Source organism: Salminus brasiliensis, chromosome 11 (genome assembly GCF_030463535.1).
Source record: "Salminus brasiliensis chromosome 11, fSalBra1.hap2, whole genome shotgun sequence".
Classification (NCBI taxonomy): domain Eukaryota; kingdom Metazoa; phylum Chordata; class Actinopteri; order Characiformes; family Bryconidae; genus Salminus; species Salminus brasiliensis.
Window position 1 is genome coordinate 19,279,683 of NC_132888.1, and position 12,601 is coordinate 19,292,283.

At 41.5% G+C, this 12,601-nt stretch overlaps 1 protein-coding gene across 1 annotated transcript; it reads left to right on the forward strand.

The window, feature by feature from the left end:
* The first annotated feature begins 752 nt into the window (after positions 1 to 752).
* Positions 753 to 11,807, forward strand: nlrx1 (NLR family member X1). Its single transcript, XM_072691170.1, has 9 exons — positions 753 to 844; positions 2,748 to 2,879; positions 3,000 to 3,069; positions 3,158 to 3,258; positions 4,254 to 4,876; positions 6,130 to 7,553; positions 8,680 to 8,766; positions 9,029 to 9,280; positions 10,852 to 11,807. The coding sequence occupies exons 2-9, from the start codon at positions 2,771 to 2,773 to the stop codon at positions 11,204 to 11,206; spliced, it is 3,021 nt and encodes a 1,006-aa protein (XP_072547271.1). The 5' UTR covers positions 753 to 844; positions 2,748 to 2,770; the 3' UTR covers positions 11,207 to 11,807.
* Positions 11,808 to 12,601: the final 794 nt, after the last annotated feature.

Here is a 12,601-nt window from a genome sequence, read left to right on the forward strand (position 1 = left end):
TAATTTCTATTTTGTCCCAAAGTAGCCATTTGGACTATGCTGAAATTTATTTCGGAGGAGGAAACAACAGCATTAGGCGTACACAATGTCATGTGCCAAACTCATCATTCAAGACAGGACAAGACAATCATATTTACCATTACTGTTGGACACTGATGGTATTTAGCTTCTGCCTTTAACCCATCTGCGCAGTGACCACACACACACTAAAGAAACACACACACAGTGACAGTGAGCACACATGCCCAGAGCGGTGGGCAGCCATTGCTGCAATGCCTAGGGAGCAGAAAGGGTGAAAGGCCTTTCTCAAGGACCCACCAGCGGACCCACAACCTTGTCATCAGTAGCCCGGAGCTCTTACTGCTGAGCCACCACTGCCCCAAGATACATTTTCCATTCTAGGGCCCCCCATTTAATAGACATGATTAGATGTAATAGATCTGGCTATTTAAATTATTATAAATGAATACATTCACTATTCACCAAATTAAGCCTTGTAGTATGTAAGCATCTAGTTTAAAGCTTTATTTATTTATTAGTTACGTCAAGTTAAATCTGTTAAATCTAACGAAAAGACCCAAACTTTAGATCTATGTCTAACATTAAAACTAAATCCCCGTTAGTTTGTTCAGGGAGACGGATGGAGACAGATGAACAAGTGCAGACAGGCACTTGAGGTTTTCTGCTCTGCAAATACAGGAAGTACGTGTGTGTGTGTGTGTGTGTGTGTGTGTGTCCCAGTATAACCGCACTGGAGGCTGGCAGACATTTCTGTCTGTTCAGTTTCTGAGACAGACAGACAGCCTGACTGAAGCTGCGATGAAATAATAATGTTCACTGCTGGGTAAGAAATCCTCCTGACTGTCGCTTCTTCTGCTTAGCAATACAAGGTCGCTGCTGCAGGAGCGTAGCGGACAGTTAGAGGCTCAGACCATGTAGAACTAATAGGTTTCAAACAGGACGTCTCCTCCTGCATAGCGAGAGAGACGCAGACTGCAGTGTCTGGAGTCCTGAGTGAGTTAGCTGGCTGGTTAGTACTGCAGGGTTTTTAGCGTGCCGTGGCGTTAGCTCGCTAACCTAGCTACCGGCTTTAGATGTGAAGGGTAAGCGCGGCTAAGTGAAGCTAACTTAACGTTAGCCTCGGTGACTCGGCCACTGCCGTTAGCGTAAGTGTAACGTCATGTCGTACGGTAAATACCGGTGACCGGACAAACGTTAACATTGACTGTTAGGGACGATATTTAAGTTATTACTTCATACGTGTGAGGTTTTATTTTCTAAAACGACTGAAATGACCTGCATTCGTGTGAGGCGAGGAGGGAGCTGTCTGTAAATAGACGCTGGCAGCTGGTGTGAGAGAGAGAGAGAGAGAGAGAGAGAGAGAGCGAGAGAGAGAGAGAGAGAGAGAGAGAGCTGTTCAAGTTGCCCAAAATAAGTAGTTTTTAAACACAAAAGTTTACAGTAATTTGTTCTGTATATTCTCTGGTTATTATTCATTTCTTGCCTCATTGTAATTTTAATGTTTTAAAGAAACAGTAATGGCTTTTTCGGGCTGTAATCTTAAGTGTGAGTGTTATTAAAATATCATGACCAGTATTTCAGGGACTATCCCATAACCCTTATATCATGCTTGTATCTGGGAGATGGAAAATGTGGGCTTTTATTTACACCCCCTTCACTTTTATTGTGCACCCCCTTCAAATCAAGGCTTTTATAGACCTACTGCGTGCGTCTATTTTGTGAGAGTGAAGTATTTCTGTATTTTTTTTTTTTTTCGCTTCAGTGTCGAGGCTGGGCTGATCATGGTCAGCCAGCAGTGGCTTTGTTTTTACAACCTGACCACTGACAAAGTCCCAGAGAAGTAACACAGACAAACAAGATGACCTATATTACACCTAGCTAGTACATGTACTGCACACCTGCTTTGAAGGTGACTAAGCAGGTGGAACAACCAGATAAGTGTGTAGGGTAAATAGACCAGTCAATATTCACAGTGTGTTAAAACCCCGTCCGTACTGCTGTGTCTGATATACCCGACACGCGCTATGCCACTGCCATGTCGGTATCGGTGTTGTGTTGACAAACGTCTATCCATAATATCTTGTGGTGCAGTGGTCCTCTCCACTGATGGATGCAGGGTTCTGCTGTATGTTTTTGGCTCTGCAACACTGTGCTCCTGATGTGACACAGACAGAAACACATAGAATAATCAATGAGCATGATCTTGTTTATGTTCATGTGTTTTTATATCATACATTAAAAAAAAAAAAAAAAAAACGTTTTATTCTTGCTGTCAGCACTGGCAAATCTAGGACTGTATAAATGAGGAGGTTAATTAATGTGAACGAAAGTGATAAAACTGACTTTGGACGAATGAGTAACTCGGTAAAAGCCAATTTTTACGCACAGATACCATATAGAGACAGAGTAAGTAAAACACAGGAACCCATTCTTATGGCTTGTTAGTCAGTGTGGACAAATTGTCAGTTAGTGCTCTTCTCCAAGTGCATTCAGCTATCCAATGATGTTGCCTTTAGGGGAACAAAAAGGGTCTGGATCCTAGTCCTTGTCAACAATTGCATGTGTACAGCTGGCCATGTGTAAGCACTTGTAGTGATCAGTCAAGGAGGAATGGGATCATAAATGGAGAAAAATTTAATTTCTCTGCTGAATTTACGGCTAGATAGCGGTGCCCGACTCCAGTGCATTTTAACAAACAGTGTTGTGTTACATTTGTTTTTAATAAGGTGGTGTCTGGACAGACGACAAAATGTGGCGATTTGGAAGGACAGCCAGAACAGGAGTTCTGAAAAGGAGGAGATCCTGTGGAGCTCAAAAAGAGATGCCCCAAAAACCTCACCCAGCCATTACACAGAAAAGTACAGTTATCTTTTTACTGCCTTTATATGAAATTATATGGAGTTACAGCTGAGTTTCGTGCCTGTTCCATTTTTATTTGTTGAATTACTGATTTGCATTCTAATTGTTATGTTTTTCAGAGGTTAATTTCAGCCTTCCACCAGGGGACTTCTGTCATGTCAGAAAGACCGGACCCTCCTTATTTCCTGAGTAAGATGACATGATTTAAAACAGTTTCATGACAAATGATGAGCTATAGTGTTTAGGTCCTGTTTCACAAGTCCTCTGTCTTCTGCAGGTGGATCAGACTTTATGGAACTTCATGGAATAAACAAGAAAAGTTTATGAGTTCATCATCTTGTGCTGTGAGGATGTTTTGTTCTGGGACGTCCAACACAGGTGAGTTAGGCTTTTATGATACAGTGGTTTCAGCTTTAACTAGAAAACAATTTCTGCTGTATAGTGCTGAGGTTGGTCCATATAATTTGAATGCTTAAATATTCATTTATTTCTTTGGTATTTTTGTTTATTATTTGGAAATAATTAGAAGTTAGAACTGTTACTGTTAACGCAACATTCTGTAGCCTATTTACTGTAAAATTCAAAAATCTTCAAAATCATGTTGATGCTTCAGACTTGTAATAGGGAGAATAGCTTTGCTGTCGTAGCTACTCTGGGCTCGGCATGTCATTTTAGAGGAGCTGGCGGAGTAATGCTTACGAGACCTGCGTAACGCTGTGTAATCAGAATCACATTTGTGGTAATCTGGTAATAACACTCTACTGCCTCAAATTCACATTCTTTTTTTACTTTCAGTTACTGTGTATCTCTCAGCTCGCCCAGACAGATGTCACATTTAGTGGTGGCTTAAAGCACAAATACATTTTCCATAGTGTTGCTTCAATATACAGAAAATAAAAATAAAATAATAAAATAAATGGGTATAACTGGTTAAATAATACTGACCAGCTGCATGCTACATTACACAGAGTGTAATTAGTTCAGTTTAATAGGGTGGAGTGCAGCAGATTCTGAATAAAAACCACTGTAGTAGGTATGGAATAGTATTTGGATAGCAGTTTTTACAGTTTTGCTTCTACTGGTGCATTTTATTTGTATATATATTTAAATTATAGCAACATTTTGTGTATGAAAATGTGATCTAATCTTTTTAACATGCCCACCCCCCAAATGTTAGAGCATCATTTCTATTTATTTGCTGAATTTAACATATTGATGGTAGTTTTGATTGAGTGGTCAGGGACTCTGACATTACCCTAAAGCTGAATACAATTTTAGTATGCATCCCCAACCATTGGTTGTACAGTAGTAGTAAAAACATCATGTTTCAATTTAGTGACATGTTTCAGTGTTGTCCTTTTTCTGACCCACAGATCCCATAGAGATCCACAAACACAAGTTAATGCTGTGGTTCAGTCACCTGCCCCAGGAGGAAAAACAGTTTGGTGGTTACTTTTCTCTTGAGACCATGCATGTAGAACCACTCATTCTGAAGAAGAAACCAGAGGAGGGAAAGGGCCTTTCCATCAGTCCTTACAAGGACAGTGTGTCAACAAGTCATTCTCACACAGTGGAACAGCTCTTTGACCCAAGTCACAGCGAAGATCATGGACGAGGGCTCAACGTGCTGCTCTATGGGGCTGTTGGTACAGGGAAGAGTACAGTTGTTCGCAAGCTGGTGTTAGACTGGTGTGCTGGGTCAAAGCTGTCCCAGTTCAAGCTGGTGGTGCCCTTTTCTTGTGAGGATCTCTGTCAATTGTCCAAACCCACATCGCTCAGAGACCTTGTGGGCAGAAAGTACATGCACCTTCGCAAGACACCATTTCTCAGTGGAGACAGTGACCAAGCCAGGGAGGTCCTTTTCATCTTCAACGGCATGGAGAAGATGAAGTTGGACTTTAGGATTGGCTCCACCGAACTGTGCAGTGATCCTAACGAGGCTATTTCATCAGAAGCTGTTGTCGTTAACCTGCTGAGGAAGTACCTCCTACCTGAGGTATGTGTAAAGTTTGGATATTGCATTTTTTTCATATTTACTTGTACTTGGGTTATGTAAATGGGAACTGGGTTAAGTGTAAACAAAAGCTAGAATAGAGAGGCCTAAAACAGTATGTGGGTAATTACCAGAAAATACAACAATGTCCGGATTACAGCCAACAAACTGTAGCAATTAATTGACTCTTAAGTTTAATATTTAGCATCATAGGATAATATTTTGCACATGTTTCTAGAGAAAATCAGTGAACGTCTAGCAGGAAAGCAGAAGGCTTCATTAGAGAGAAAAAAACCTGCATGAGTCACATACAAATACAGGAACTGTTGGTCTTTTGTGCCCTTTTCATTGGGAATTTCATGGGCAAGTGTGAACATGTGCATCCCATCCAAATAGCATTTAGGAGATGCATGTACAGTGCTGTGAAAAAGTATCTCTTAATTTTCTTAAGAAAAATGCATTTCCTGCTCCTGGGTTCCCCCTGCAGTTAGGAAGTGTAATTCATGCTTAGAGCCACCACTAAAGGACATGTTTTTCTGGACGTTATCTAGAGAGCCGTCACTAAAAAGTGAACAAATGATGTGAACTGACGTAGTACAGTAATATCACAGGTTTTTATGCTAATACAGGTTACGCAGTTTTACATGGTTCTCGCGAGCATTATCCTGCATGCTTCTACGAAGGTACATACTGCAGTTGGCAGCGTTCTAAGACCGGAGTAGCAATGACAGCAGTGCTGTTCTCACCATTACAGGTCAATGGGGCATTGATTTTGTTGGGGCATTGAAGTTGTTATTTTAAGGTGAAAATGCTACAAAGTCTTGCTGTAAGTGTTTCAGATTGTTTTTGGTAAAAGGAAATATTATTAGTGAGGAATATATTAGCTGTAGTAGCAATGCAGGCAGTAACAGCATACAGGTATGCTATATGGACAAAAGTACTGGAATATCTCAATGCTGTTGAATGTTCTGCCCCTCATGCCCACATCTGGCATTAGGCATGGTACCAATAGTTTATCATGTTTATCTGCCAATCACTTATGTAAAACACAAGGCCTCACTTGCCTCAGTGGATGATCTGAAACATTTATACATTACAAATATGGAGAAATGGGAAATTGAAAAGGGACAAATACTTTTTCACAGCACTGTGAATGACACATTCGCTAATGTCCTGGACGTTGAGAGTGAAAGGGGTTGTAGACGCCCAAAACCAGTGCCAGCAAACAGCACTTTAACCTCTTAAATATTTTTCAGGCCAGCATTTTGGTCACCACCAGACTGTCTGCTGTAGATCGTATTCCTAAGAAGTACGTGGCCCGCTACGCTCAGATCTGTGGTTTCAACGACCCTGATCGACAGAGAGCCTACTTCACAAGCAGACTGTTACTACAGAGTGGAGAGAAGCCAGACAAGGAAGCAGAATCATTGATTGAGATGCTCTATCTGAACCTGCAGCGGGAGAGCCAATTAGCAGCAGCCTGCTTTTTACCCTCATACTGCTGGCTCACCTGTGCCACCCTTCACTTTCTGCACTTTACTAATGTCAGGGCACCTATCCGCACTCTTACTGGTATCTACACCAGCTTCCTTAGGCTCAACTTTGGAGGAGAGGTGATGGCCACAGGAGACATCTCTTCACAGGAGAACCAGACCTCGCTAATGCTTTACGTGGTTAGGACCGTGGGGAAACTGGCTTTTGATGGGGTCACCAGTAAGCGCACATCCTTTTCAGAGAGCGACCTTGAACAGTGGATAGGTGGCAAGACCAAAACTGACGAAGAGCTTCGACAGCTGGCTGTCTTCCGCACCGACGTGCTGGACTTCTTCCTGGTGCCTTGTGTTGAGCATAACAGAATTATTACTGAGTCAGATGAGAAACGCTATGTCTTTGCTGTTCCTGCCATGCAGGAGTACCTGGCTGCCCTCTATGTCGTTCTTGGTGAGAACAAGAGCGCTCTGGAGAAGGTGACTAAGCAGGTGTCGGATGTCGTCGGACAAGCCAGCGAGGACATCTCTAGCATAATGGGCATTCTGTCTAAGCTCATACCTCTCAGGATCTTTGCCATTTTCAACCTATTGAAATTGTTCCCGAAACTTTTTGACCGGGTGAGCAACCTCAGCAAGGGCCGCATTGCCAATACCATGGCTGCAGAAATGTTCCGCTCAGAAGACAGCTTCAACGAAGACGTTCTAGATCAGGTGGAGCAAAGCCTGCTGGGAGTGCAGGGCCCTCAGTTGCAGCAGGAAGCCGACACAAGGTCCTTCGAGCTATACCCTATCTTCATGGGCGGGCTCCTTCATTACGGCAACCGAAGGCTGCTGGACCAGCTTGGCTGTGACATTAAGAGCACCACTGTGGTCCAGATCACCCGGACGCTGAAGAAGCAGCTGATCAAGGAGAGTCGCAGGCAGCAGCCTGCTGCGGAGCTGATGGACATTCTGGTTCTGCTGTACGAGTTCCAGAACCCTCGGCTCACAGCCGAGGTGCTGCAGTCCGTCAAGGTCATCAACCTGTCCACTGTGCGCATGACCCCACTCAAATGCTTTGTGCTGAGCTCGGTGCTGGACTGCACATCCTCCAGCTTCCTGCTGGATGAGCTCAACCTGTCCTCCTGCCACATCACTCCGGAACTGCTACGCATGCTGTGGCCTGCCTTCCACAACTGCCGCTGGCTCAAGTGAGAGCAAGTTTTTTTTTGATTAAACAAAGGAAACTTTTGCAAGCTTAGAACATTTGAGGCTATTCAGAGAATAATACAGAGCCTTTTTAATGGACTAGACATAATTCAGATTCATTAAAACTGCCTCATTTGAATTGATTGGATAAGATTTAGAAAATATCTGGTAATATCATTTAGATCTCTGCTCATTTCCTGAATAGCCTAAATGTTTTTATATAATGTGTGTGTGCTTTGTGTCATGCATTAATCAATTCAAAATATGGATGTTCACTCTAATAATTGCTTGTTTTTGGACATGGTGAGTCCTTGAGCCCTGGAAGATTAGCAGTCACTCGATATACAAAGGTCTACATTGGTCTACTAATGAATACCTTGGTAATACAGATGACCGTACGTTTATGGCTATGCAGGTTTTTTTTTTTGCACATTGCTTGAGAGATTTGCTAATATATGCCCAAATGTTTGTAGACACCCCTTCTAATGAATGCATTCAGCTACACACAGCTTGTAGAGTCCCTGTAGAGTATTGCCAATAGAATGGGAGACTCTGGTGCAGATGAACATAAACCTATTGGTACCATGCCTAATGCCAGATGTTTGAAGGGCATAATATCCCCCAGCACTGAGCTATGGAGCAGTAGAACTGTAGAATGATGGTGCTCCATCCAATAGTTTTTGGATGATTTGGGCAGTTTGGAATGAGAGGGTGATAATCATCTAATTGACCAAGCTAACGCTCTTGACAGTGAATGCAATTAAATCCCCAAAGTAATGCTCCAAAATCTAGTAGAAAGCCTTCCCTGGACAGTAGAGACTTGCCTTTTAACTCTTGATTTCAGAAGAAATTCTGAATGAACAGGTGTCCCAGTACTTTTGTCCATATAATGTACCTGTATGCTTTTACTTCCTGCATTTTTACTACAGCTAATATATTCCTTTTACATTGGCTTTTACCAAATGGACTTGGCAAGGTGCCTTAGTAAAGAGTATAGAATATTGGTGTATTTGCGTAAACCTACTGACTTCATTGGTTTTTCATTGTCTCTGTGAGAAAGTGCAAAAACTATTGGCATGCGTGTGGGTTTTTGATTGCTGTGTATGTGTCTCTTTGTATTGTCTTCAGCCTGCAGTTTAACAGCCTGGATCCAGAATCCTGCATTCTGCTGCGCGATCTGCTTCTTGAGCCCAACTGTAAAATTAAAACATTACAGTAAGACTGATTTCATCTGCAGATTGTTTGTTTATTTAGCAATTTTCTGGCTCAAGTGTGTGTATTAAATTACTCAAAACAGTCCTTATTTATTAATGGAATTTCTGCACTGAAATTATTGGAAGGCAATGAAGTATAGGAATAAAAAAAAGCCAACTGCTTTTTACTGTTTTAGTAGAGATCATTTAGTTTAGAGATCATTTAATATTACAGGCTGTATAATGTTTGCATCTCATTTTGAATTCATTTTCTTGGACCACAGGTTGTGTGATAACCTCTTGTCAGACAGAGGTGTCACGCATCTGCTGAATGCTCTGCCTGGTAACCAGTCTTTGCAGAAACTGTCTTTGATGCATACTGGGCTTGGTGACAGTGCTGCGTTCGAATTGGCTGAAAGGCTCAGGCAACATCCTGCGTTACAGGAGCTGAATGTGGCCTACAACAACATTGGGGATAGTGCAGCACTCACACTGGTCGACGCCTGCAGAGAGCACCCAAATATTCACACAGTACAGTGAGTACAGTGACTCTGCCTTCATTCTGTAGTTGTACTGTTTAGCTGTCTGAAGATAAACACATTATGCATTTATTTATATTTTCCCCTCAAATGTTTGTGTGCTTTTGTCTGCCAGAAACATTTACTTGATTACTTTTAGAAATGCACAGATAAAAGAATAGTACATAAACATTTAGGAAAAAACTATAACTAAATCAACTTGGATTAGCATTATAGAGAAATTGTAATAAAATGCAGATATTTTAGTGCATTATCCCAGCAAGATCTAAACATTCTGCTCTTCTGGAGTTCTATACACACAGTGCCTAAATGTGTATTCACCCCCTTGGATTTTCCCCTTTTATTGCTTTATGGTCAATGTAATGTGGTCTTTTTGACCAGAAAAAAGTCATTGTGAAATCAGATTAGGGCTGGGCTATGTGGTAAAAATACTACATCACGATATTTTAACGATATACATTATTTATCACGATACATGTAGTTACAGACTAAATACATCAGTAGCAACAGATTCTTAAACACTACTATTCAGATACTCTACTGTACTGAGCATAGTGGTTTTTCTTCAACATCTGCTGCTCTTCATCTAATTAAACCAGTCTAATTACACAGTTTGTAATGAAACCTGCAGTTGATCAGTGTTTTTTAAGCATTACCAATTCTTAGAAAAGCATATTATGTATTACAATAACAACATTTATCACAATACGATAAAGTATTGCCATATTGCCCAGCTTTAAAAGAGATTTCTATGAAGTAATTAAATAAAAATATATAATGTAAGATTAGTGAGTTTTATTTATTTTAGTCAGTTTAAGTAAATGTACCTTTTGCTAAAATCAGAGGCTTCAGAGCAGGCTTGCACATCTGAGCACTACAATGTTACTCCATTTCTCTTTGCAAAACTGCTCTGTCAGGTTGTACTGGCATTGGGTGTGAACAGCCTTTTTTGGGTCTAGCCACAAATTCTTTATTGGATTGAGGTCTGGGCTTTGACTCGGCCATTTCAGAACATTGACCTTGTTGTCTTTAAACCATTTCTGTGTAACTTTCGCTTCTCCCAAGTCGTAGTTCTCTTGCAGAATGAATCAGAGTAGTACATGCTAACCATGCTAACATCTTTCCAGCACTGGTAGCATTGTGTGAGTCGGGGGAGTCCTAGTTACTGGGTGGGAATCAGATCCTCAGGGATATTGCTAAATATAAATTTCAGCCATTCCTTTTGAATGTCTAGATACTTTGGAGGGCTGCATTGATGCAATTGCTCAACAGCCAGGAATTGCTCAACAGCCAGGAACCGCACAGTATTTGATCATTCCATCCCATGTCTATGTTTCCATAAATATGCAAAACAGGCTGCCTGCAGTTACAGCTCTCTTTATCACTTCAACCTGAACTGGTGGATTGACCCGCTGTAGGTTGAATGGGCAGTCAGTGTTTTGTGATGTGAAGCCTCATCTAAATCTATATGGTTGGACTAGGGAGTGAATGGTGTATTTAGGAGACCGGGTTTACATAGTACATAAATCTGAATTCTATAGATAAATTTTTTTTTGTCATTTCTTTAGCCTGTATCTGAACCAGCTGACTGATGTGGGGAAGCAGTCGCTGCATGTTCGTGGGGTTCCTCGGGAGAAAAGTGGAAGACGGGTCAAGGCACTGGCTTCGGTCACCGAAGGCTCGGACATCTCAGAGGACTGGCACCCCATCCTGAGTGTGATCGGAAAGAATTCGCTTTCCTGGGAGAGGGAACGTGTACGGGAACAGCTTCTGGTCTTTCTGAAAGATCTGGAGTGGGGTCGCAAGCAGCACCAGAGCTTCTGGAAGAGGCTGCACTTCCGCAGAGTGGAGAGCAGGGTGAGGCGGACCCTGCGCATGCTGGAGAAAGGCAGCACCACAGGCACCAATCCTGTTGCTAAGTGATTGGGGAACTGCTTCACTGTACCCAGGTGCTTTTAGGGGAAAATTTAACATTCTGTATATAATAAATTCTGCAAGGGTATGATATGCAAATCAAGTCTTCCTTAATAATAGGTGATAGTCATGTGCTATAGTCCATACCCTTATGTTAATAAAACCATAATGTGTCAGACTGATACTTTCAACCAAGTCAAACAATATCCAGCATATCAAAGCTCTCCTGCAAAAACCTTCTGTGTACCTCAGTTTTTGCCATTTTTCACTTTTTGGCATAACTTGTATCTGGCAGTTGTCCTTTGCACTGTGTCCAAATTTCATATGGAATGGACCAATAAAAATTTTAAAGTTACCATCTTTGAGATACAAGGTTTTTGCAAAACATGCAAAAGGGATGATATGCTTCCTTGTAAGCCTTACTAGTATTCTGACCCAAGCATGTATTGGCTTTGTCTTCAGTGGATGTGGCGTAACTGTTACAGTTCTAAATGAACTTATCTACTTATCTAATAAGCCTCAGACTTTGTCACTGTGATACTACCCTGCAAGGTGTTTTTTTTAAGTTTGTAATCCTATTTCTGTGCCTTTAACCATGGTTGGGGGAGGGGGGGGAGAGCTCTATTTTAAAGATGGAAGTGCTAATAAATCTAGAATAATAAAACATAATGAGTTTGTGTATTTTATTTAAGTCTTTATTTCAAATGCAAACTAGGGTTTGTACTCCATTGTATTTCTATTCACCCAGGTAATCAAAAGAACATTCAGGCCTAAAACCACTCAGCCAACATTCTCATGTGGGGCTCACATGGGGTGAAACATGGGCATGGGTTCTAGGTTTATTTGCACATGTGTTGCTACTGATTGTTAATCTCACATGTATCCCATCAAGGCCCCACATGCAGTGTACAACCCTATCGGGGCCCAAGTTTCAACCCTTGTGGAACCAGAGGCCAAAACGTTCTGGTTCCCAGTTGGGCTACCCATACAGGGTAGGGTTGTATAGTATGCATTGTGTTATGCAGTAATCTGTAGTTCAGTGTTTATCCCTTAACATCATCAGTTTCACATCATTTATGATTTTATCTGAATTGTTTTCCTGGTTTTTCCGTACAGTAGCCAAAATCCCTGTGGTGTTAGCTAATCCTGACTGCTAGCCTAGTCACATGTGATTTTATCTAGATTGTATTTATTAGCTTGCCTAATAACTGCAGCCAAATATAACTTTTTATCTCGGCTGTTGCCGTCTTTATAAAGAAACAATTCTCCTGAAGAATGCCTGCAGAGGAACCTGTACAGGAACCTCTTGCTCTAGACTACTGCAGCATCACTATATGAGCAGAGGTGTTGTCTTTACAACCGATAACTAAGGTAGTAGTTATGGTAAGCTTTTTCATTTTGGCT